The 27,998-nt window shown below is 36.9% G+C and overlaps 1 protein-coding gene across 1 annotated transcript; it reads right to left on the minus strand.

Moving 5' to 3' along the window:
- Nucleotides 1-653: 653 nt before the first annotated feature.
- Nucleotides 654-4,906, minus strand: LOC135229402 (olfactory receptor 2L3-like). The gene has a single exon (XM_064278998.1). It carries the CDS (start codon nt 4,550-4,552, stop codon nt 3,620-3,622), a length of 933 nt encoding a protein of 310 aa, XP_064135068.1. The 5' UTR covers nt 4,553-4,906; the 3' UTR covers nt 654-3,619.
- Nucleotides 4,907-27,998: the final 23,092 nt, after the last annotated feature.

Here is a 27,998-nt window from a genome sequence, read left to right on the forward strand (position 1 = left end):
AGGAGTGTCTTCTGACTGCTAGACAATACACAGTATCCCTGTATGTAATTCTACATATGATTCTTCATTGCATCAAAGGTTTCCAGAACTAATTTAACTAAAGAGACAGAGTATATAACAGTTTATATTAGTTAGGTGTTTTTCCCAGCCCAAAAATTGAACTAAAGAGACAGAGAGTATATTAAAAAAAAAAAAAAAAAAAAAACCATTGCCATCCAGTCGATTCCTACTCATAGTGACCCTATAGGACAGAGTATATAACTGTTTATATTGGATATCTTAGGAAGTAATAATCTTATGTAATGTTTAAATAAATTATACATATTTATTTAGAAGGGAATAGAGTTTAAGAATCATAAATTTGTTAAAGTATAAAAGATCATAAATACCCAGTATTTGTGTGTTTCTAAACCATATACCTTCATGAAATTCCACAATGGTCAATCATAGGCATTAATCATAGATGAAGTAAGTAAACGGATACTTCTGATAGATAGGAATGGATTACGAGTGTGTAGCCTTCAAATATTAGTTTGAAACAGGGGTGAGTTTATCTGCTTCACTGCAAAATTACACAGAGTTTGAGTCAAAACTGAATCAAATTCTTGTTCTGCTACTTACTAGTTATGGAAACATGGGGTAGTGAATTTAACTTTTTAAGCCAGTAGTTTATATATGCAGCAGATATTTTTTTAAAAAAAGAACAAAATGTAGATTATCACAAGTTGTATATAAGATAATACCTAGTGATTACTTAGTGTGAGCCTGAGTATAAGAAATCATTGAACAGTAACTGCAACCTTTATTCTCTTCATCATCACCACCATCATCACCATCAACAAAATTGTCATCATTTTCATTCAAATATTGTCATCCACTACATTTGTATAGTATTTTTTTTTCAAATTGTGTACATTCACTACTCTGTTTCTCACAAAAGCTCTGTCAAATTGTTAATGAAGGTGGAATTATTACCTCAGTGGAACTTGATAATTTATAAAGGAGGTAAAATATAAATAAATAAAATGCATAGTTAAAATCATAAGGCATCACAATTAGGCATAATTTGTATTTAAAAACAAAACCTGAATAACCATAGCACACCTTCTAATCCTATGATCCCTGAATTATTTCCAGATGTTGTCCTTGAGATGTAGAAAATATTTTATTTTCCAATACCAAAAAACCAAACCCATTGCTGTTGAGTCCATTCCAACTCATAGTGTGACCCTATAGGACAGAGTAGAACTGCCCCATAGAGTTTCCAAGGAGCACCTGGTGGATTCAAACTGCCAACCTTTTGGTTAGGAGCCATAGCACTTAACCACTATGCCACCAGGGCTTCCTGTTTTCCAATAGGTAAGTAATTTTAGACATTCTTATTTTATCTTTATTATAATTTCCATTTTATATTTGCATATAAAATCTAGACAAGTAATTTCCAGATATTTAATTGCAAAGAATGAGTCATATAAGGCAGAACAGCAAGTAAGACACAGCACTAACCACTCTTCACTCATGGGCAAATAGAAAATGTAGGAAATAGGAAATGCTGCATTCACAATTGCTATGGAGAGCTTGGGCTCTTAAGAGCTAGCTTTATTAGTCTTGTTTCACTTGGGCCCATCAAAAGCTAACTCTAGTATGAATTTGTACTTTCATTTCCAGTGGCTCTCATCTCCTATCTAAAACAGATAACGTATTTACAAATAGGATCCAAAACAATTTTTGTTGTCTGTATTTCATGCTGTAGGATTTTTGGTGAACAGTGTTATAAAAAATGCAGAGGCTAATTCTGAACTTGACCAACTCTTACATAAATTATGTCACTCAATTCCTAAACCTGTCACTGTAAATCCAGAATGATTTTAGTTTAGACATTAATCCACACTACCAAAAGAATTAATATAATGGAATCGACACCTATGTGATCTCATCACTTACTAGCATGAAAACACCTGTACTTACAGAAAATATAATTCATGTTACTAGCTCCATATGAAAGAATTCTAAACTTGGCTTCGCTCTTTACCCGTATCCAAAAGGTTCCATCACAGGCACTACCACAATGCATCTTCCCCTCATTAACAAATTCAATTTCTCCTTCAAGCCTCTCTTTAGTTTGTTTTATAAATTTATTTGAACAGCTACAGACAAATATTCTTACATTTGAGGTTCATTTTAGGTGATGTGAACATTTACTATCTATTTTGTCACACAGAAACATAATTACTTTGGAAGTGACCATATTTTCATAAATATGATGTTTTTGAGGGAATTCCTGAGTTTATTCATCATAAATTCAAGAACAAGTTTCACAGATAATACCAACCATTTAGTGTATATTCTATTTCACTGTTTTACCTTCAGTTCACACTGCTGTTTTTATTGTTATGTGCTGCTGAGTCGATTGTCTCTCATACCAACCCTGTAGGACAGGGTAGAACTGTGCTAGAGGGTTTCCAAGGCTGTAATCTTTACACAGGCAGATTGCCACTATGCTTCCCATTGCCACATTGTGGTAATCAATGTCATAAAACAATATGTGTACTAATTGTTTCATGAGAAGCTAGTTCGTTCTGTAAACCTTCATCTAAATTACAATTCAAAAGAAAGAAGAAAAAAAAAAAAGGACAGATTTCAGTATCAGCAGTATTCTCTTCTGGACTGCAATGCCTCTTCACCTAGCATATACACCTAAGCTAATACATTTTTTTTTTCCTGAAAATAATGGGGGGACCCATTCAGGCACAGGCTGAGCTGGTATATCGATTTAAAATACTGGTGCAGAGAAGTTGACTCCCCACTCCTACCCCCAAAAAACATATCAATAGAATTATGAGTCTATTGACTGAAGAATAAGAAAATGTATAAGGTAAATTGTCTTATATAAGGGTAACGTGGCTACTTGGGATGCAAAATTTGAGTCTGTGCTGGGGACTTATTTGGGAATGGCTGAGATAGCATAACCCATAACTTCCATTAATCCTCTTATAAAGTATGCTCTCCTTCTTCTCTAACTCAGCATCTCTCCAGCCCTGATTACTGACCTTGTTTATAAATCACTTTCCTAGGATTCATCCAGATAAATTCAGGTCCCCCCTTCTGGAAAACATAAACTTGTCATATTTCTTCTGGAAAACATAAACTTGTCATATTTCCTCTATAGTTGTGTAAGACTTTCTAATCCCTATATCTGCCTTTTCCCCTGAAATTGGGGGAAAAAATTGGGACAGTACACACCTATTAACAGAGAATTAATGGAGAAAATATTATTTTTAAATAAATAAATCATTTATTTTTCTGTTGTCATATTGAGAGATAAATTATATATAGTAGAATTGTTATATGAATGATATCATTTTAGAAAGTTTTCATTTTCTTTTCTACATATTAATAAAAGCTTCTTATTTCTCAAATTGAGTTGACTGTATATGCCTTTTATATTGATGGAAAAAAAAATCACCTCAGGAAAAAAGAAACATGCCTTAGTAATGTAAAATTATTTTGTCAAACTTCTAGTTTTTAAAATCTTCTAATATAACCTTAGACCTTGTCCATTCACTGCAGAATAGACACTTTCAGCTTGAAGATTGATGCAGAAATCTTGTCTACATTTTCACAGAGAGAACATTCTCTGAGTAACTCTTCTCAGGGCCCTCATTACCTCTTTGTTCCTCAGGCTGTAGATGACAGGGTTGAACATGGGTGTGAGGATGGTGTAGAAAATAGCCAGAACCTTGTCTACTGTTGGAGATCGGAAGGATCTTGGGTGTAGATAATTGTAAACAAAGGGTGCATAGTACAAAGTCACCACAGTGAGGTGGGTACTGCAGGTTGAATAGGCCTTCTTCTTCCCTTCTGATGAGGGCATGCAGTAGATGGCAAGGAGAACCCGTCCATAGGAATAGGTAATGCCAATGAAAGGAAACACAAGGAATAAGGCGCTGCACACAAACACTATGTAGTCATAGACCCAGGTGTCCATGTGTGTCAGAGCCAATATGGCTGTGAAATCACAGAAAAAATGATCGATGGTCTTGGACTGGTAATAGGGTATATGGAGTGCATATGCGGTGTGGGCACACGCATTGATAGAGCTCATTATCCAAGATCCTATAGTCATTAGCGCACACACACTTTTGGTCATACGAACAGGATAGTGAAGAGGAAAGCAAATGGCCACATAGCGGTCATAGGCCATAGATGCCAAGAGAAGTGTTTCTGCACCTGCCAAAGTCAAAAAGAAGAAACTCTGAACTCCACATCCAATGAAGGAGATTGACTTGCTTCCAAACAAGAAATTGTAAACCATCTTGGGGACAATATTGGAGATGTAATTCAGGTCCATGAGAGAGAGCTGACTAAGCAGGAAATACATGGGTGTGTGGAGATGGGTGTCCAGTAGGATGAGGATAATCATGGATATGTTACCAATTAAAGCCATTAGGACAATGAGAATGATGAGAATGAAGAGGAAAAGGCCAATTCTTGATGGTGGGAACAGTCCTAATAAAATGAAATCAGTTGATGTTTCACTATAATTCTCCATTGAATATTCATTGGTTTTCCCTAAAGTAAGAAACAAGAGTGTGGAAGGTAAATAAAGAACAGTGAACTACTTATTTATTTTTTCATAATATCTGTGATTGATCCAACAATGTATTTTTCAGGAAATTATACAGTTGCTTAAATGAATGGGCAATTTTACCTTTTTTTAAACAAGAAACACCATTCCATTACACAAAGATAAAATGTAAGACATCATGCATTTACATCCAAAATCTGTTGTAGAAGATCAATGAAAAAATAAATAAAAATATGCTATACTTATTTTAATAGGATAAGAACGATTAAAGAAAAAAAAAACCCATTGCTGTTAAGTCAATTCTGACTTATAGCAACACCTTAGGACAGAGTAGAACGGCCCAATGGGATCTCCAAGGAGCACCGGATGGATTCGAACTGCTTACTTTTTAGTAAGTAGCCAAACTCTTAGCCACTACTCCACCAGGATTTCCATAAGGATAATAGTTCTTAGCAAATTCACTTATCAGTAAGAAAATACTTAAATATAAGCAGTGTGTTAAAAAGTTGAAAATATGTTGAAAAGAATAAGTGATTGAATTGCTATAGGAATGAATTTAGTGACATAAAGATTATTTTCCATTTTGAGGTTTATAATCTTTGCTTATCCCCAAGACATACATTAATTACTGCAACTATTTCTTTTTCTTTTGTTTAAGAAGCTGGACTTACTGCTTTAAGTCACTATCCCCAACATGACTCTCTAAATGTTACCTATCAGTATTTGGCTTTGGCTCAGAAATACATAAGTTTCTATTTTATAATATTATCAAGTACAAAGTTATTATCTTGATTTTTAAATTCCTCTAAGAAAGGTTCTTTTCAATCCCTTGCTCAATAGCTAAGTAGTCAGTACAGGATAGATTCTTCACTGGACTTTCTATTATCTATGACTCTGTTTAAAAAAAAAAAAAGGTTGCCATCGAGACAATTCTGACTTATAGCAACCCTATAGGACAGAGTAGAACTGCCCCATGGGGTTTCCAAGAAGTGGCTGGTGGATTCAAACTGCTGACAGACCTTTTGGTTACCAGCCTCAGCACTTAACCACTGTGCGAGTAGGGCTCCATTACTCTGTTTAGACATTCCCAAATATGAAAGTAAACTATTTAAATGTTGTAAGGCCCTTTTCCTGCTTCTCCTTCTCTCTCTGATTTTGTTTAAAAAAATCTTAACATTTAGAGAGGCGGGGCCAAGGTGGCAGAGTAGTCAGAAGGTTATGGTGGTCCCTCTTACAAGAAAGACCCGAAAAAACAAATGAATCCATTATATAAAGACAAGCTAGGAGCCCTGAACATCAAAGGCACAGTTAAGATATCGGACTGAGCTCAGGGGGAGGGAGAGGCAGTTCATAAGCAGCAAGTAGTTTCCAGACCTGACTTAGCAGGAATTGACGCCCCTCAGTCATGGCCTCCTGGTGCAACTGTGGTAGGACTGGCAGTAGCTTACAGGACATGGTTACCTCAGTGAAAGAGAGCAAGTGACCCAGGCCTGATCCCCTGGCGCAACCATGGCAGGGGTGGCAGTAGCATTTGGGACCTTGACTACTTAGCCACAGAGAGCCAGCTGCACAGAGTCTACTCATGCCTCCAGAATCAGCAAATAATGGCGCTCCTGGCAAAAAATAAGTGCTTGCATGTAATTTACCACACGGATCAAATAGCTCCCGTTTTGAAAGAAGTCTCTCCCATTTATCTGATCTCTCCTCTCTCTGCCCCAGGCCCCAAGCTGGCTTCAGTGACAGTCGATTTCCCTGGGCCTGAGATAGGTCCTGCCGAGTATGCTAAGCCATTCTTCCAGACTTGGGGAAGGAACAAAATAACAAATAGGAAAAAATAACCTGCTGGTTCCCTTAAGCTGGGAACTCAGAGCAGAAACAGCTCCTGTTCAGGCACAATCAGTCCCCGAACTTTGAATGCCTTTTACCACTGCATGGAACCATGTGGCCCCATTTCAGCAGCTAGGCACTTGTTGTCACTGTGCAAGGGTGTATGTGCCTGAGGTCTGACTTTACCTGTTGCAGCTGTGTGGTGGAGAGGAGGGTTTTTGACATTTGACACAGCTCTGCTTATTAAGTAGGGTCCTCATCTACCCACATCAGGGACCTGAGGGCTGGTGGTTCCTCCCGTGCCATCTCTTCACCCACGACAGGGGTCCTAGGATAAGTGATGCCTCCCAGCCCTTACAGTTAACAGCATTGGGAGCCTATGGTCCTGCTGCAGAGCCCACCCACCTGTGAGCTCTAGAGAACAGGGATGCACCTTCCTCACAGACACTTGGATGGGACTATGCATGCACCAATCACCACTGCTTCTCTAAGACCATAGATGAGCAAACACTTCGTGACCGACTACTTGGACACACCTGAGCCGAATCCATACAAGAAAAATGAATGGACTCCTAATAACAGCTCTAGCCATATGGTGACAGGATGTTAGAGCTTCGAAGGTGCAAATAATCAAACTAGCTCACATGAGCAATTTATTTGGGCACATCAAAACTAACTAAACAAAGCAAGAAACTAGGACACTGTTAGCAAACCTAAAATATTTAATACAATAACTTATAGATGGCTCAGAGACACCAGTCAATATCAAATCACATAAAGAAGCAGATCACGATTGCTTCAACTAGCTCCCAAAACAAAGATTTAAGGAATCTTCTGGATGAAGATGTATTCCTGGAATTAACTAGAGGTAGAATACAAAAAAATTTATATACAGAACTCTTCTAGAGATCAGAAAGGAGATGAGGTAAAACACAGAACAAGCCAAAGAACACAGAGTAAAACAGTCAAGGAAATTAAGAAGGTTATACAAGAGCATAATGACAATTTTAATAGGCTGCAAGAATCCATAGAGAGACAGCAATCAAAAATTCAGAAGATTAACAGAAAAATTTCAGAATTAGACACTACTGCAAGAAACCAAAATAGACCTATATAAGTAGAAAAACATACCTTGGTCTTGGATAGGAAGACTCAAAATTGTAAAAATATCTATTCCCCCCAAAATGATCTATAAATACAATGGAATCCTGATCCAAATACCAATGACATTTTTTAAATGATATGGAGAAAGAAATCACCAACTTCATATGGAAGGGAAAGAGGCTCCAGATAAGTAAAGCATTACTGAAAAAGAATAACAAAGTGGGAGGGCTCACACTACCTGATTTTAGAACATATAATACCACCACAGTAGTCAAAACAGCCTGATACTGGTATAACAGATATATAGAACAATGGAACAGATTGAGAATCCAAACATAAATCCATCCACATATGAGCAGTTGATATTTGACAAAGGCCCAAAGTCTGTTAAATGGGGGAAAGACTGCCTCTTTAACAAATGGTGCTGGGATAACTTGATATCTATCTCCAAAAAAATGAAACAAGACCCATACCTCACACCATGTACAAAAACTAACTCAAACTGCATCAAAGGCCTAAATATAAAATCATTAAGATCATGCAAAACATTAGTAAAAATGCACAAACACCAGAAGACAAGGTAGATAACTAGGAGCTCCTAAAAATCAAAGACCTATGCTCATCCTAAGACTTCACCAAGAGTAACAAGATTACCTACAGAGTTGAAAAAAGTTTTCAGCTACCATAATTCCAATCAGGGTCTGATATCTAAAATCTACATGATACTGCAAAAACTCAACAAAAAAAGACAAAAAACCCAATTAAAAAAATGGGCATACGAGGTATGAACAGGCACTTCACCATAGAAAACATTCAGGCAGCTAACAGATACATGAGGAAATGCTCACGATCATTAGCCATTAAACCCATTGCCGTTGAGTCGATTCCGACTCATAGCAACCCTATAGGTCAAAGTAGAACTGCCCCATAGAGTTTCCAAGGAGCACCTGGTGGACATGAACTGCCAACCTTTTGGTTAGCAGCTGTAGCACTTAACCACTATGCCACCATTAGAGAAATGCAAATCAAAACTACAACGAGATGCAATCTCATCCCAAGAAGGCTGGAACTAATCCAAAAAACACTAAATAATAAATGTTGGAGAGGTTGTGGAGAGACTGGTGGGAATGTGCAATGATACAACTTTGGAAATCGATTCGGTGCTTCCTTAAAAAGCTAGAAAAATAACTACCATAAAAAAATAATTAAAAAATTATTAGAAAAATAAAAAATTATTAAAAAATAATTTAAAAAATAAAAAATTATTTTTATTTTTTATTTAGTTATATTTCTAGATTTTTAAGGAAGCACCGAATCGATTTCCAAAGTTTTATCATTTCACATTCCCATCAGTCTCTCCACAACCTCTTCAACATTTATTATTTAGTGTTTTTTGCCTTCCAGCAATTCTACTTGGAATGTATCCTAGAGAAATAAGAGCCTTCACATAAATACATATATGCACACCAGTGTTCTTTGCAGCACTGTTTACAATAGAAAAAAGATGGAGGCAACCAAAGTGCTCATCAATAGTTCAATGGATAAATTATGGTGTATTCACATAATGGAATACTAAGTGACAATTATGAACAACGATGAATCAGTGAAACATCTCATAGTGTGCAGGAATCTGGAAGGCACTGTGCTGAGTGAAATTAGTCAGTTGCAAATATTGTATGAGACCACTATTATAAGAACTCAAGAAAAGATTTAAACACAGAAGAAAATATTCTTTGATGGTTATGAAGGTGGGAATAGAGGGAGAGAGAGGGGTATTCACTAATTAGATAGTGGACAAGAACTATTTTAGGTGAAGGGAAAGACAGCACACAATACAGGAGAGGTCAGCACAACTGGACTAAACTAAAAGCGGAGAAGTTTCCAGGATACAACTGAATGCTTCGAAGGCCAGAGAAGCAGGGACAAGGGTTTGGGGACCATGCTTTCAGGGGATATTTACATCAACTGGCATAACAAAAGATATTAAGAAAACATTCTGCATCCCACTTTGGCAAATGACATCTGAGGTCTTAAAGGCTAATGTCTTAGTTGTCTAGTAACAGAAATACCACAAGTGGACAGCTTTAACAAAGAGAAGTTAATTTTCTCACAGTAAAGTAAGCTAAAAGTCCAAATTCAGGATGTCAGCTCCAGGGGAAGTCATTCTCTCACTGTAGGCCTTCTCATCAATCTTCCCCCAGACTAGGAACTTCTCTGCACAGGGACCCCAAGTCCAAAGGACGCGCTCTGCTCAGGTGCTGCGTTTTTGGTGGTATGAGGTCCCCCTATCTTTCTGCTTGTTTCTTTCTTTTATATCCCAAGAGACTGCCTCAAGACACAATCCAATCTTGTAGATTCAGTCCTGCCTCACTAACACAACTGCCACCCATCCTCCCTCATTAACATCATAGAGGCAGGATTTACAATATATAGGAAAATCATACAATACCAGGAATCATGGCCCAGCCAAATTGACACACACATTTTTGGGGAGACATAATTCAATCCATGACAGCGAGCAAGTGGTCATCTAAGATGCACTGATTGGTTTCAAACCACCGGGAGCAAAGGTGAAGGAAGAACACCAAAGACATGAGGTAAAGATGAGCCCATGAGACAGAAATGGCCACATAAATCAGATACTACATCAGACTGAGACCTGAAGAACTAGATGCTGCCTAGTTACAACCAATGATTGCCCTGACAGGGAACACAACAGAGAATCCCTGATGGAGAAGGAGAGCTGTGGAACACAGATCTCAAATTCTCGTAAAAAGATCAGACTTAATGGTCTGACTGAGACTGGAGGGACCCCTGAGGTCAGAGTTCCCAGAACCTTTGTTACCCCAAGACAGGAACCATTCCTGAAGCCAACTTTTTAGACAGGGATTGGACTGGGCTATAAGACAGAAGATGATACTGGTGAGGAGTGAGCTTCTTAGCTCAGGTAGACACATGAGGCTATGTGGGCACCTCCTGTCTGGAGTTGAGATGGGAAGGCAGAGGGGGACAGAAGCTGGTTGAATGGACATGAGGTGTACAGGGTGGAGAGAAGCAGTGTGCTGTCTCATTAGGGGAAGAGCAGCTAGGAGTACATAACAAGGCGTGTATAAGTTTTTGTATGAGAAACTGACTTGGATTGTAAACTCTCACTTAAAGCACAATAAACTAAAAAAAAAAACAGACATTCAAAGATTCAGGATTTACAACACATCCTAAGTAGAAGAAATAAAAACAAAAATATGGGGAAAAAAAAAGAAACCTTACATTTAAAGCTTCTGCCAATCAAAGGTAAAAGTGACAGTGTGATCACAAATAAATAAATATATATATACACCGTCTCTTTCTTAAAACACAAAGTCATGGCAATAGAATAAAAATGTTGTTAGCTGTCATCTCAAGAGAAGAAAAAAAACAGAAAGGGAAGAAATGCCAAATGAAAGATTTCAGCACATTTTTGATGGTCAGATTTCAATGGAAAGTGATTATTTAATCCACCTCTCAAGAAGGTCATAGAAATATTAGATGGCACATTGGACCTGGTACTTGATCCCAATGAAGCAACTCTTTAGTTATACAAATTATACTTTTCTTGTGTTCTTAATGGATATGACTTTACTAAAGTCAAAGATTTTCCTAACTAGGATTCTACAGTATTCACAAAATGCTGTTACAATGTTTGAAGAGCAAAAAGCGTACTAAATGTGTAAACAAACTCCCATTATTTTATCTGTGTCCCTTTTAGTCTGCATGTTGCCACTGACATAACAATAACTTACCTATTTATAGTACATTTACAAAACATTTTTCCTGTATTGATTATTTTCAATCTCTGTAAAAACTTTGCAAAAATGAAACCAAACTCGTTGCCATCGAGTTCGTTCTGATTCATAGCAACTTTCAAAAGCAAAGATGTCACTTTGAGAACTAAAGTGCACCTGACCCAAACCATGGTATTTTCAATTGCCTTATATACATGTGAAAGCTGGACAATAAATAAGGAAGACTGAAGAAAAATTGATGCGTTTGAATTACGGTGTTGTGGAAGTGTATTAAATATACCATGGACTGTGGTAAAAATGAACAAATCTGTCTTGAAAGAAGTACAGACACAATGTTCCCCAGAAACAAGGATGGTGAGACTTCATCTGAGGTGCTCTGGACATGTTGTCAGGAAAGACTAGTTCCTGGAGAAGGATATCATGTTTTGTAAAGTAGAGGGTCAACGAAAAAGAGGAAGACCTTCAACAAGATGGATTGATACAGTGGCTACAATGATGAAGTCAAACATAGCAAAGATTGTGAGGATGACACAGGACTAGACAGTGTTTCATTCTATTGTACATAGTGTCACTATGAGCCAGAACCAATGCAAGGGCACCCAACAACAAAAACAAAAACTTTGAGAATTTTACATCAGTATTAAATTGACTATATAAAAGAAAAAATCGGTAGCAGCAATGTATCTGTCCAAAGCTACACAGTGGATGGGGAAGGTATTAGCCTTGCCCCTGGTCCCTTTCTGTACATGGAAGGTAAAGATACAGGCACAAAATTTCAATGGCCATCTCTACCCAGCATCCAGGAAATGTGTCAGGAACTGTGGCACACCAAGAACAAGCTTCAGAGGACATCCACATTTGGTAGAGTTTATGTGGTGATCTCTATATTGCTAGCTAAAAAGATAGCCTCATTACTCACTTTATGAGAGGTAATGAGTTAGAAGCAAGGGTGGTTCACTTTTTAGACATCCAAAACTTCCATTAAAATAGTTATTTAAACATGAAGTCTCTATTGATGGTAGGTACTCGGTGGTGGAAAATGTATTTGAAAAGTTATGCTATGCCCATATTAAATGATTTTAATTTTAAAGCTAACACACTTCCACATTGTCTCTTTAAAGACATGTTTCCTCATGTCTCCAAGCTTTAATGATTTTTCCCTGTTTTCCTTCAGCAGCTCACTATTTCCCAATCCAGCCTCTAACAAGCAGGGGGAGAGATCCTCACATCACCACTCACACATCTGAATGCAGTCCAAATCACTTGCTGCTTTCTGTCAAAACCTATCCCTACCTACAAAGATGTGCTTACAAAAAACACCCATATTATTTCTTTAAGTCAGCTTACAGACACCTACACTCTGTCATAAACAGGAAAGCCCTCCACTTGGTGCTCCAGTTTGGAAGTGACTGCCATGTTACCATTTCTGTAACTACTTTCTTTGTATAGGCACATCTTCCCTGTCCTCCTCTTTAGACATTTGGAATTGAAATACTGAGATAACTTGATTCAACATTAGAATTCATGAATTCATTTTTGATTCTGATACTTAAAACACATTCCCATTATTACACAGAGGAAAAAATTAAAATTCATACACTTAAAGCCATTCATTCAAGACCACACAGTGGCCAGTTGACAGAGCTGGGCTGAATTCATGTTTTTTGATTCCCAATTCAGTGTTTTGTCCTCCAGGAAAACTGTTCCGAAACTCTGATTCCCTTCTTTTCTTCAGTGACCTTTCAGACTAGAGATAATCCTTACCAGGAAATATGAAGCTGAGGCAGAAATAAATTTAGTATGGCAATCCTTTATATGTTCTAGCATTTCTAACCAAACAAGGATTAGATATAGATGCTGAACATCCTACCTTTCTTGCTGTGTCCTCCTTATGCATTCAAGTTTGTAATCCTGTCAGGGATCTTTATTTCACCACAGCTTTCCTCAACCAATTCCAAGACAGGAGAGACAAAAGAGAGCCTTATATTGTGTTTTACTTGAGAGATTTAAACATTTAATTATTTTATTTTATACTTAAGAAAATGACATTTTAAGTTACTGGAATACAATGTGATAATCTGTAAATGAGTCAATGAAGTTCCAAAAAAATCCACAAATTACAGTAATGATATATATGTTACATAAATATACACACATTTTTAACACACACATACATATATGCATATGCATATATATTTACACATTCAGAGAGAATATAAAGAGAGAAAGAGAAAAGGAGAGAGAGAGAGATTAGTAGAGTGCATCCATTAAATTGTGTATGAAGATGGGAGATGGGTTGGCATGTTTCACAAATACACTGTGCAGAATTCAGTATTAAAACTTAGACTGAATTATAGAACTGCTACTTTTTAGGAATGTGACCTTGGTCTACTGAGTTTAACACTTTAAACTTGTATCTAATACATTAAACAGGTAGAATGATTTAGCTAATGCTGTGGTTCTCAACTTGGAGGTGATTCTTCTGCTCAAGGTCTATTTGGCCATGTCCAGGGACACTTTTTGTTGTCACAACTGGGCAGGCTGTTGCTGATACCTAGTGGATAGAGACCAAGAATGCTGTTAAATATTCCACAATGCACCAAACAGTCCCTCACAGAGCGAGAATTACCAGGCCTAAAACGTCAATTTTGTTGAGGTGGAGAAGCCCTGGATTAATGGTGCTTTTGAGCTTCTTTTTTTGCCTACATCATCTTCTTAATTTGTTGTTGTTGTTAGGTGCCCTCAAGTCTATTCCAACTCATAGTGACCCTTTATCAAGCACGGTGTCCTTCTCTAGAGACTGGTCTCTGCTGATAACACTTCCAAAGTATGTGAGATGAAGTTTCGGCATCCGTGCTTCTAGGAACACTCTGGCTATACTTCTTCCAAGACACATTTGGTAGTTCTTCTGCCAGTCCATGGTATTTTCAATATTCTTCACCAATACCATAATACAAAGGCATCAATTTTTCTTCAGTCTTCCTTATTGTCCAGCTTTCGCATGCATATGAGGTGATTGGAAACACCTTTACTTGGGTCAGCTGCATCTTCGTCCTTAAAGTAACATATTTGCTTTTGAACACTTCAAAGAGGTCTTTTGCAGCAGATACGTCCAATGTAATATGTCGTTAGATTACTTGACTGCTGCTTCCATGGCACTGGTTGTGAATCCAAGTAAAATGAAATCCTTGACAACTTCAATTATTTCTCCGTTTTTCATGATGTTGTTTATTAGTCCAGTTGTGAGGATTTTTGCTTTCTTTATGGTGAGGTGTTACTTCATACCTAAGGCTGTAGTCTTTGATGTAAGTGTTTCAGGCCCTCTTCACTTTCAGAAAAGAAGGTTTTGTCATCTGCATAACGCAGGTTGTTAATGAGACTTCCTTCAATCTCGATGCTATGTTCTTTTTCATATAGTCCAGCTTCGTGGATTATTTGGTCACCATACATTGTGGTAAAAGGATATAACCCTGACAAACACCTTTCGTGACCTTAAACCATGCAGTATACCTTATTCTATTTGAATGGCTTCCTCTGCCTCTATGTACAGATTCCTCATGACCACAATTAAGTGTTTTGGAATTCCCATTATTTGCAATGTTATGCATAATTTGTTATGATCCACACAGTCAAATGCTTTTGCATAGTCAATAAAAAACAGGTAAACATATTTCTAGTATTCTCTGCTTTCAGCGAGGATCCATCTGAAGTCAGAAATGATATCCCATTTTCCATGTTTTCTTTTGAATTTGGCTTGAATTTATGGCAATTCCCTAGAGATGTACTGCTGCTACCACTTTTTACTGATCTCCAGCAAAATTTTAATTATGTGTGATATTATATGATATTATTCAATAATTTCCACATTCTTTCGGATTACCTGTCTTTGGAATAGGCATAAATATGGATCTCTTCCAGTCAGTCGGCCAGGTAGCTGTCTTCCATATTTCTTGGCATAGATGAGTGGACACTTCCAACAGCAACCTTTTCTTGAAATATCTCAATTGTTACTCCTTCAATTCCTGGAGTCTTGTTTTTTGCCAATGTCTTCACTGTAGGTTGGACTTCTTTCTTCAGAACCAAGGGTTCCTAATCATATGCTACCTCCTGAAATGGTGGAAAGTCGACCAATTATTTTTGGTACAGTGACTCTGAATTCCTTTCATCTTTTGATGCTTCCTAAGTCGGTCAATATTTTCCTTATAGAATTCTTCAGTATTGCAACTAAAGGCTTGAATTTTTTCTTCAGTTCTTTTGCCTTGAGAAACGATGATCGTGTTCTTCCATTTTGGTTTTCTAATTCCAGGTCTCTGCACATTTAATTATAATACCTTACTTTGTCATCTTTAGCAGCCCTTTGAAATCTTCTGTTCAGATCTTTTACTTCATCATTTCTTCCACCTGCTTTAGTTACTGGACTTTCAAGAGCAAGTTTCAGAGTCTCTTCTGATATTCATTTGGTCTTTTCTTTCCTTTCAGTCCTTTCAATGACATCTTGCTGTCTTCATGTATGGTGTCCTTGATGTCATTCCACAACTCCTCTGGTCTTCTTAATTACCACACTTGTCATTTACTAAGACTATTCAGTGATAAAGTCTTTCCAATTTTTTTCTGCACACTTCCACCATTTGAACCTCACAAGAATGCTGCTAAGTCATCAATAAAAATATTATTATGCTGATCTAACACAAATATTAGTGAGCATACAAGGCAAAACAACAACAGAAGCAGCAATAGGATAAAGCCCTGGGTATCATGTAGCCACTTACCTCCTTATTGGTAAAAGAATGCACAGGAAACAACAGCTCCCATGATCGCTATTGAAAACTTGAATCTGTGTGTTATCTTTATTCCCAGTGTCTCCTGCACAACTCAGGTGTCTTCAGCTCTCACATAGACAGATTCTGCATTATACAGTTCCAATTATTCTCAGCCTGACTCTCCTCTCTCTCCCAATTCAGACACCATGTTTTCAAATCGACATCATGTTTTCAAGTTAGCTAAAAAAAAATAAACAAAACACAGCACCAAACTGTTGTTTGCACTTCTATTCCAGAAATACTGCTGTACATTTCAGTGTCAAAAGCAGCTCTGTCCTTTAGCCCACTTGTAATCTAATTCTGATCTCTACTTCTTTTCTAATTAACCACCTCAACTACAGCATCATTGCTTTCCAGATAGTTAACTACCTTGTCAAAGGGCAATTGAAAATAGAATAAAAGATATATAATTATATAAAGCATCTGCACCTAAATATCTCCAATAACTCTATATAAATAATGCCACATTCCCAACAGTCTCCACTTTGTTACCACCTTCAGCTCTGTTTCCGAGATTAGGCAGCAGGTTCTAGCCACAGCATACTGCTATCTACTCTTCTAAACAGCCCCTTTTCCCTACTCCTGGTATTTGCTTCCCAACATTGTACAATGTGCCAAATCCTATTATCTTTTAATCCTCCTCTAAACTACACTCCTGCTATGTAATTTTTTGATCAACTTGAAGCCGACAACTAATAGGCTCTTGCCCAGCAGACTAGCGAATTGAAGTCAGCCGGACTCGGGGTTGGAAGAACACAGAGTCATTCACAGTTTGCTAACTGGGAGGCAGGCAAGGTCTCCCGACCTAAGGTGGCCAGCTTCCTGAACTAAGGCAGATTTGCTCCTTATATATTACATATTCATGAACAGTGAGAGGAGGAGCTTCAGTCCTGCGTTTCTTGCCTAGTTCGCATAATTTTTGCAAATGGGCTTTTGCGCACAGTTCTAAAAATATTGTGCACAGCCCTAAAAAAAATGACAATAGCTGCTACTGCCACCACAGGAAGGTCATATGGGGGTAAATTTGGAGTTGGTGTGAATGAGCCTGGGCATCCTGCCAGGAGAAGTGAGGAAACCTGGGGAATCAACCAATCATGGAGAGGTGTTGTAAAAGGTGTAATAAAAATGTAACAAGAGTAGACTTTTCTGAAAAACAGCTATTATGGGATGGTCAATAACAGTCTGCCCGCTTCAAACTCAGTCTAAATAAATTATTGTCTGTTCATGGTTTAGTTTTAGTTCACACATACTTTTATTTTGGCAGTTACCACCCTGTATCATCTGTTTTGTTTCAGAAGTCTCTCTTTTATGAATGTGGCAGTCTTCAGGGTGAGGCCCTGTCTTATGCTCCAGAATTCAGTTAAGAAGTTCCTACAGAACTCAACCACTGAAGTATCTTTAATTTCACCACTTTTCACTTTTATCCAAAAATAGATGCATGTTATCACAAATGTTATTCCCGGAAGTGAAAAGAACTTATATTTTAGGCACAAAGAGAACACTTCTTGTGCCTAAAACATAAATTCTCTTCTATTTTTGTAATAACTTTTGTGATTCATGCATAATCTATTCTGGAATAAAGGTGAAATGTGGTGAAGTTAAAGATACCTCGCTGGTTGATGCTATGTGTGAACTTCTCAACTGAATTATAGAGAATAAGACACAGTCCCACCCTTGCGACTGCCACATTTGTGAAATTTAGACATTTGAACACATAATCTGGGCTTCTGTGGAGTCCCTGGCTGGCACAAATGGTTAGCGCTCAACTAATAGTCAAAAGGTTATCAGTTTGAACCCACCCAGAGGAACCTTGAAAGACAGGCCTGGTGATCTGTTTCTGAAAGGTCACAGTCTTGAAAGCTTTCCAGAGCATTTCTACTCTGCACACATGGGTCCATCATGACTTAATACAGACTCAATGACAACTGAAAACAACAACAACGGAGCATCTGTTAAGAGTGATGGTATAATTTGGGAACAGACAAGGAAGATGGTTGAACAACATGATGAACATAACTAATGCCACCGAACTGTACATGCAGAGATTGTTGAAATGCCAAGTGTTTTGTTACATATATATTTTCCATAATAAAAAGAGAAAGCCTGCACAAGTGGTCATCTAATGTCTTTAGATTTTGATTTTTTAAATAACTATATATGGTAATTTTATACTCCTTAAAGCCAAATAAAAAGAAAATTTTAAAGTCCCCTGATTATTGAGATGTGGAATTTGTCAATCACTTATACCAGCACATAACAAAGAGTGATCCTTTATGATTTGTAATCAAGTTATTCTAAAATATTTATATGATTCTTGATAAAACAAATGTTAGAATCAGTACCTTTCATTGTCTTCCCCCCTTCGTGGTAGTCCTGCGTGCATCACCAGAGCAAACGTCCACGAATACTTTCTATGGGAAAGTACACACTCACCTCTCACATATCGGGACGTCTGTGGAGACACATCTGCAACCATGATTCGGGGCTTCTTTACTAGGGTGCTCATCCTAATATTTGTTGTTCTGCTTGTGTTCTCTTGGCAATGCTCCCCTGAGACTAGGTCACGGGAGAGTGATTCGCTAATTGTAGGGGATGACCTTTGGCCGGGAGTGTGTGGGGGGGGAGTGTATGACACGTTTTCCAGATTTTTTCACAGGCTTGATTACCTTAACTCAGTGAAAAAGAACTCAGTGAAGAATGAGTTAAATGCTATCTATTTGGATTGCTAAAACATTATTTCACTGAAGTTTTCTATACATGTATGTACCATATATTAATACTCAGTAAGTACACATTTTACAACAATAAAACGTTTTCAAGAAAGAGACTACATGTTTTCAGAGTGTTTTACAAAGTTAACTGTGTAAAGCTTCATGTTCATAACAAGTACTCTTAAACACAGTGTAAACATTTCCCTGCAATGAGAGAGTTGTAAGCACACTTATTCAGAGATACATTTGTAGAGTTTCATATTCAGAAAACCTCTATCTAACAAAATTTTACAATTCTTATCTATACATCGAGTGTTCGACACACTCCATTTTCCATGCAGTTTGTAAGACAACAAACACACAAACCCCCCTAAAGAATTTTTTTTAATTTGCAAATACATCTAATAAATTAAAATAAAAATGATATTAATTTAATTAAAAAGAAATACATATATGTACAACTACACAGTAAATATAAACATAAGTATAAATGTGAAGTAAATGTAAATATAATTTATTACATGTATTGGCATATAAAACAAAACCTGTTGCCGTTGAGTCAGTGCCGACTCACAGAGACTCGAAAGAACAGATTAGCACTGTCCCATAGGGTTTCCAAGGTGCACCTGGTGGATTTGAACTGCCGACAGTTTGGTTAGCAGCCATAGCTCTTAACCACTATGACATACAGAGTAAATATAAGTGCAAATGCAATGAAAAAGTTAATACGATTATTTATATAATACACAGTTATAAGCGCACATAGATATCAGACTTTTATTAAATTAATTTAGTTATTAAACATGTTATATTATATACATAATTACTTTGGATGTCATTTTTCAGTCCTTCACACAATTTGTATATTTTAAAATGTTTAAGTACAAGGTTACAAGGCAATACACATTTAAAAATTTTTTTTTGGCTTTTTTTTTCATTTTGTGAAAAATACCAGGTAAAATAAAATAATGTGTCATTACTACAGACGAAGTATTATTCACTATAGTTTGTGATATTTTGAAAATATGTGCTAATGCAGTTTTTATTCCACTTAATACCTAATTGTCCTTAGTGTACATATGTCTCCAATAATGTAATTAATTGTAACATAGATCCAATGTGAAAAGTTTTAAAAAGAAAATGTTCAAAAATTCCTGACAAAGAAAAACAGCATTTATATTACCTTCCTTAGAGGACAATAAAAGGTTGTAGTGCCAGAAGAAGCAAGAGAACTTATTTGGCATGAGGAAGGAAGTTAGAAAAAATTTCTACAGGGAAATAAGCAACTTCAGATTCAGCCTCACAAACTCAGTTAGTTGTAAAGAATCTTAGTTAGAAAACCCCAATGAATCTGGGAATTAGAAATCTAGAAAGCCTGTGACTGGAATTCAGTGCTGAATCATCCTTGGGTTCACTAGTGCATGGGACAGTCACAGAAGGGTAGACAGAGCAGGATGGCTCTGTGTCCCTGTCCCCAGGTAGAAATCCCAGGTTTTTGCTCAACATGACTCATATTGAACAAGAAATGAGAGACAGAAATGGGGGAGCAGGAAAGACATCTTTATTTCACTGTACAAGGAAAACGAGTCAGTCAGAGCTGCTGCTGCCAAGACTGCTCACCAAGAGCAAGGAGACAAGTTACTTTAAAAGGGTTTAAAAGTAAGGAGTTCATACAAGTTGATTTAGAAAATAATATTGGAGTCATTGTTCCCTGTCCTTGAGCATAGAGAATGTGACCCAGCTGGAGCTAGACTCACAAGGACTCACAAGGACACATCAACTGGGCCCTGAGATATAAAGACAATAGCTAAAATAATCTTGAAATATGCCTTTTAGGGAACATTTCACATGAACCAATCAAATAAGAACACAAAAGTCTTTCTACTCTTATCTTTTTTCTATTAACATTTAGTGACTAGAAAATTTGTTGGACCAATGGAGACCCTCCTGACTGTCATTACTGAAACCTGTAACAATGATTGTTAAGAAAGGCAATTCAAAATGTAGGATCACAATTTCTAGCCAATCGGTGAAAACATGAAGCTTTCAATAGTTTTGCCCATTTGTAATGTTAATATATACTGATGACTCTGTAACCTTTTTGGACTCAGGCAGAGATGGCTGTAGCAGCAAGCTTGTCCATTTTTCTACTTTTGTCTTGGAGGCAGATTACATGAAGAATAAATTAACCCTTCAACTCAGATATCAAAGAAAATTTTGTTATCTTAACAGCAAGAAACCCAATTATTTGTTTTAGATGCCATTTAACATTAAAGCTCCTAAAAATCTCATAAACTCAACCATTACACTTTAGTCAGGCAGGTAAAACTTTTGACTATTATCAAATAAATTTCTTTTTCAATAAACCTATTAAACATTGTCTTTGTTGCATATCCTTCATAGTAAAAATGGCAAAAAAAGAACATGTTCATTAACAGACTTAACTATATATATTTTTTCTCTTGTAGTATAAAAAGCAACAATATGTTAACTTAAATTACGACAAATATCTACTAACTCATTTTAACATCACTAAGCTACCTAAAATGTCTTAAAAATTAGTTTAAGCTTGTATACTGTAAAACATAACTGTTGCTGAAACAAAGTATGTTCAAACATTCTAAGTTTTCATTCAACTTTCACAATTTCTCATTTTTTTTCAATCTAATTTTAGGCTTCAAAGAGTTTATCAACTGGCTTTGGAAATCACAAAGTCTCTGTTCGACCAGTTTACTGATATGTATATAACCTTCTCTGGCTACTCTAGGAAACATTTTTTCCAGGCCATTTCAGATATGTCTCATTGTGATTTCTATTTTTTGGCTTCTTAAAGTTCCCCGACTATAGACAGAACTTGTTTACAGCTCTTTTATGACTGGGATTCACCCAATTTCTGATAACTATGGGAAAGCAGCAGTTCTTTCCTGTCTTCTTTTTGTATTAAAAGGATCTCCATCTAGTCAAAAGGGTCTTTCAAAAGCTCTTCTGTAGCTACAGGACCTTGGAGACTAGGTACCAGGGAGGCCTAATCCTCTGCTGCCCTCACTCTCTTGACTCATGAAAGACACTTACATATGTTTAAGTTGACCTAGGAATTATGAAGCACAAAAGGTAACTAATTTCTTTCCCTTTTACTGTTCTGGAACTGCTACTTTTACTTTAAGACAAAATTATTCTTTTTCCTTAAATAAAACACATTTCATATAATATGTAGCTTAAATTACTTAGAAAGTTTTCACTTTTAAGATTAACATAGTATAGAACATAAAGACCTTAGTGTACTTTTCAAATAGACCAATTTATATAAAAGTTTCTCCAAGTAGCTATTAAAAGTCTAAATCATAAGACAGACACAAGACACAGTTTTTCTTGGATGAGAAAAGAATTGAGGTTCTAAGACAGCCTTACAAAAAACACTAATTTTCAGCTATAGTCTCCAATCTAATACAAGACAGAAACTTAGATACAATGCTCTAGACCAAAAGCAAGCTCTCAGAACAAAAGGAGACAGAAAGACCACACAAACTCACCGAACAACACCACACAAAACAAGGATATGGGGGATTATAGTTTCTTAAAGAGTATACAGAATTTTTTGGTAAGATCGGCTCAATCCAGCAGAAAAAAACAGTTCTAGATAAAACTTATTAACTTACCAGGGACTCAGATAGAGGAATATTAGACCTTTTGACAAAGCCTGAGCATCAAGCATAAGTTTCTCAAAGAGGAAAATACAACACGAACGAAAATTCATTTTGCCAAATTGGTCACTGATCTTCCAAATTACTTCCAGTATCTTTAGTTTATAGTGTTTTTAAATATGAACCCCAAACAAGTGTCTCGGTAGCAGGGGGGAAATCCAGGCTCATTTACCAAAGATGTTAAGCTCTAAGGTTCAAGCTTCTGATTTTCTTATTTTTGAACTTAATTCATTCTGATGACTAAAGACCATGTCTCTTATTTTAGACCTTAAATATACTAGTTCCTCCAATTGGAAAGTATAGTTCACCAAAAGAGTTACTGGATATCACTCTAAACTACATGATCAAGCAAAAATATAAGAAAGATTCTCCATAATCAGTTTTTCAAATACATATGCCAAACAAAACTTTAGAAAACATAAGAAAGAGAACAAAAAATAGTAAGGAAAGGTTTGTTTTCTGAAAGCACTTAACCCATCGGTGTTGAAGGGAAGTTGAGTGGGAACACTTGGGTCCAGAAGATAGGGCCTCTCTTTGTCAGCTTCTATTCCTCAGTACAGGTCTCCTTGAGGTTAACTGGACTCATAGCTTCAGAAACCCTTGACGACTACACCGTTGACTTTTGTAGGGAAAAAACATCACAAAGTTTAGTAAAGCAAAAGAAAATTTTATTCGTCTGGCTGGGTTTAGAAACACAACTGTAATCTCTGACCTCATTAAGGCAAGGTGACGTGATATAACAAAATAGCCTTAGATTTTTTATTAGTCCAAGAAAGTAGTCTGTGCAGTTGCATTAGACAACAAGCTACTGGGTTACACGCTGTAACACCCTTACAAACACTAGATTTATTTGGTTGGTTACCATCGGGAATAAGTACATGGGCTAGATCATTACTGCAAGGAATAGTAATATTCTTAGTCTACATCCTGATAGTATTAGACATAATAAAGTTTATCCTCTATAGTCTGACACACTTAAAAGGCAAAAGAAGGCCCCCTGCTAAAATGCTTGTGCTCATTGAATCAGCTCACTCTCCGCAATGCGATTGACAAGAACGTCACACTTACTTAAGATTCTGGTGAAGAACCAGATTGTATCCAGTGGAAAACCAGCAGCATGAGTTTAAAGAGACTGCAATGGTCACCATTTAGGAACTCAACTAAGTCCAAGTATTGATCATCAATGTGCTATCTCTAATCACCGATCAAAATGAAGGAATGGTTTTGAAAATAATATTGGAGTCGTTATCCCCTGTCCTTGAGGATAAAGAACATGACCCAGCTGGAGCTAGACCCACAAGGACTCACAAGGACACATCAACTGGGCCCTGAGATATAAAGACAGTAGCTAAGACATGCTTGGAAAATGTCTTTTACGGAACCTTTCCCAAAAGCCAATCAAGCAGAACAGAAACGACTATCCACTCTTATCTTTTTCTATTAATATTTAGTGAATAGAAATTTTGTTGCACTAGTGAAGACCCTCCTGAATCTTATTACTGAAACCTGTACGAATGATTGTTAAGAAAGGCTATTCAAAATGTAGGATCACAGTTTCTGTCCAATCAGTGAAAAGGCAAAGTTTTCCGTAGTTTTGCTCGTTTGTAATGTTAATATATACTGATGAGTCTATAACCTTCCTTGGACTTGGGCAGACATGGCTGTAGCAGCATGCTTGTCCATTTTCCTACTTTTGTCTGTTCTATAATACCTCCTTGAATTTAGACCGCCATGGCTGTGGCGGCTTGCTTGTCCACTTGCCCATTCTTGCCTATTCTGTAACATTCCTTGGATTTGGGCAGACATGACTCTGGCAATAGGCTCATCTGATTTCCCACTTTTGCCTTTTTGAATATATGCTGAATAAAACTTTCTTTTTGCTTTACGAAACTTTGTGATTTTTTCCCCCTACAGCAAAATTGTGTCAGCAACATTCTTAACCATATTATGCAGGCGCAATGGGGTTTACATATAACCTCCAAGCAAAAAAAAAAAAAACAACAGGATTCCAACACAAAGCTGGATAGGGGGCAAGCAGCAAAGGAAACAGGATTTTTAATGCAACACTGTGGGGCCTCTGCCTCATTCCCAGGAGACATCACAGCACCAAGGATGGCATGGACATGGGGATGTCATGGAAATGAGAAATGGGGTATGGAGGGCATGAGATGCCAGCTACAACAGTGAGTGGACTGAGGATGGGGCTTGGGTTGGAGGGACTTTGTCTTCAGTGGAAGCCAAGGTAGAGGCCAAGCAAACATGTGAGGACAGAATGCCGAGACTCTCCCCCATAATGCACTCAGGGCATAATCTCTGCTTGGAGAGCAGACTAGAAGTTACATGAGGGCAAGACAGGGATGCATCAAAGTCAGACTCATGCCTACAGTTATGAGAGACATGCCTATGGGAAGGCTTGTAAGACCAAGGGAAGGTTTCATAACAAAAAACAGTTGCCCCATATTTATAGTTATGGTTGTATTCATGAAGTCACGCTCTTGTCATCCTGTCTCCTAATTTAGTTCCAGTGAGAAAGAGGAAGTAGAGAAAGCAGATGAATCTTGACTTAGCAGAGTCTAAACCTTGGACTGGTTGCTATGAGTCGGAACAGACTCGAGGGTAACTGGTTTTTTTTTTTTTTTTTAACCCTTGGACTGGAGTCCTGGTGGTGCAGCGGTTAAGTGCAAAAGCTAGTATCCAAAAAGTTGGCAGTTGAATCCACCAGTGGAAACCCTTTGGGGCAGTTCTACTTTGTCCTATAGAGCCGCTATGGGTCAGAATCAATGACAATGAGTTTTTTTTTTAAACCTTGGACTGACCAATTGCACACCCACAAATGATTCAGTCATCTTGCAAGAAGAAGTTTATTATTTTTATTTTTTCTTCTGTAAATGAAAATTGGGTCTGATGAAATTAGGTAAGTTCATTAATAGAGATATAAACTAATATTTCAGTATACAAGAGTGATAAAATACAGAAAGCAAAATGCAAATGAAGTCATAGTAAAATGCAAATGAAAGCTGAATAATCACAACATATCTATTAAAGCTGTGATTATCTGTGTTATTTCCAGAAGGTATCCCCCCAATCCCCAATATAGACAATAGTGTATGGCTTCATGCCCAGGTAATTTCAGATATTCTTATGTAGTCTTCAATGCAATTCCAGTTTATATTTTTGTAGGAAAATGTACATTAATAATTACAAATTATTTAACTATAAAGATAATTCACAAAGGCTTAGGAAGTTATGTATATTTTAGAAAGAACTTGAAGTAATCCATTTTTTCATTTTTATAGATCTGCACATAGTATGATGCACATAAAACTTTTACAAGGAAAGAAAGTGCAACCATTAGCATCAGCACAGGCTTCCCTTATTCACATCATAAAATTCATATTATGCTGAATCATTCATCTCACATGTTAAATAATTTTTAGGGGAAATTCTGACGGTATGTTATGCTATATTAACCAGGAAAATCAATGCTAGCTATAATATTAGGAAAGTTCAGTGTCTCCACATAGCAAAATTTACTTGCCTTTAATGTCACATCCAGACATGGGTTAGATTGTCCTCTTTCTTTTGTAGCTGTACCATACTGAATTACATGACCTCCCAGGGTCTCCGCGGCAGGAGAAGACAGAGATGTGGCTGGAAGTGCAACACTTCACTCAGAGTTATTGTCTGTTGCATGGAGCGAAACACATGGTTATGACTTATATTCAACGAAAGCTGGGGAATATGGAAAACCTCACAGAGTTGTTGACCACTCGTTTTGGTACATATATTTCATATAACATAAAATAATCACACAGACTATGTAAATAGTTACATTTTAAGAAAACATTGTGTATCTAGCTTTAAAAAAGAGTCTTAATAAAGCCAGATATTTATTTTATTCAATTGTATTCCTCCACACAGGTGCAGAATGAGCTGTTTCCAAGTGACAGTTAAAATACTTCTATAAATGTGAATGAAAAGATGAGTATGGGTGCATAGACACAGTCAAGACAGAGAGTGAGAAAGATCACACAAAAGCATTATCAGTAGAAACTCTCATGTTATCTCACAATAAGGTATGTCTTATAACAATATGAAAGTGAGGAAACTGACACACTGTGGTCAAATAAATCATCCAATCTAGCTGCAGGAGATATTGATGAAAAAACAAATTGAACCCTAGCATATTTAAGCATTAAGCTCTCCTAGATAGATCAGTACATTTATCTAGGTTTATTGATTGTAAACTTCTGATGTTCGATACCAGTATCTTCCAGTCAGTAGGTTTCACACTCCTGCCTTAATCATTCTTTGAACTTGCTGTGTTATAGATGATATATTTTGTTAGAACCTCCATCAGAATAGAAAATCAGGGACACCAGGGATTTAATGATATTCACTTTTCTGTCCTAGGTTCTGTTAGACCTGGTATGGTAAAGGCTTTGTGTCATAAATTTGAAAATATCAGACAAAAGGATGCAGGCTTATAGTCATGGCTGTCTAGCCTTTGCACTTGAGTTACTAGCTGCTCTCCAATCTGAAAAATTCTTGAGTCCAGTTACTGAATATTTTAACCTTGCATCCCCAGTATATAGTTCAGGGAATGGCTCTGGTATTCCATATTTATTTCTTGTTTACCTTTAATATCATGACTTTTCCAGATCCCATTATCTACTCTGTTCTCTTTGTTGTTGTTAGGTGCTATTGACTCAATTCCAACTCACTGTGATTCCATATGACAGAGTAGAACTGCGCCATAGAGTTTTCTAGATTGTAATCTTTATGGGAGCTGATCACCAGATCTTTCTCCCATGGAGAAGTTAGGTGGGTTCAAGCCACCAACATTTTGGTTAGCAGCTGACCACTTAACCATTGTGGCAACAGGGCCTTAAGATCCTAAAATTGTATTAAACAATAAGTACAAATCTAGTGAATGCTGGGTTTACACAAATTTATCAATCAAAGTTATGAAGTCAACTGGTGGTCTTTTTTCAATTCACACCATTAACTTAGCAAGAATAACAACAATGAGAACCAATGATGCCATTAATAAGAGAATTAAAGAATTACCCAGGGAGATGACTCACTGACAAGGCTCAGGCATTATGTTATTGTTAGCTGACTCTAAAAGGCCAATTTCTAAGCCAGCAGAGGGAAAAGCTGAGAAACATCCTGACTCATATGTAGAATCCCACAAGAGCAGGTTTTTGTAGAAAAATGTACTTCTGAAACTGATGTCAAGGTGAGGCTAAACACAGCAGGAAAGAACTTTTGGTCTCTCTACTTTGCTTTCTAGCTGTTCATACAAGCATCTGACATTTATGTTTTTGTCTATTGCCTGATGACTTAGTATGGTTTCTAGACTTCTATGCAGTAACACATAATATTCACTGAAACTTTACGTTAGTATTTTAGAATATAATGAACACCCCTATAGGACTTTTCCCAGGGCCTTCATAACATCG

This window comes from Loxodonta africana, unplaced genomic scaffold (assembly GCF_030014295.1).
Source record: "Loxodonta africana isolate mLoxAfr1 unplaced genomic scaffold, mLoxAfr1.hap2 scaffold_29, whole genome shotgun sequence".
Lineage (NCBI taxonomy): Eukaryota > Metazoa > Chordata > Mammalia > Proboscidea > Elephantidae > Loxodonta > Loxodonta africana.

What these genes read in the sequence shown, in the direction of transcription:
- LOC135229402 (XM_064278998.1), bottom strand. Translation starts at nt 4,552, where the DNA reads ATGGAGAATTATAGTGAAACATCAACTGATTTCATTTTATTAGGACTG.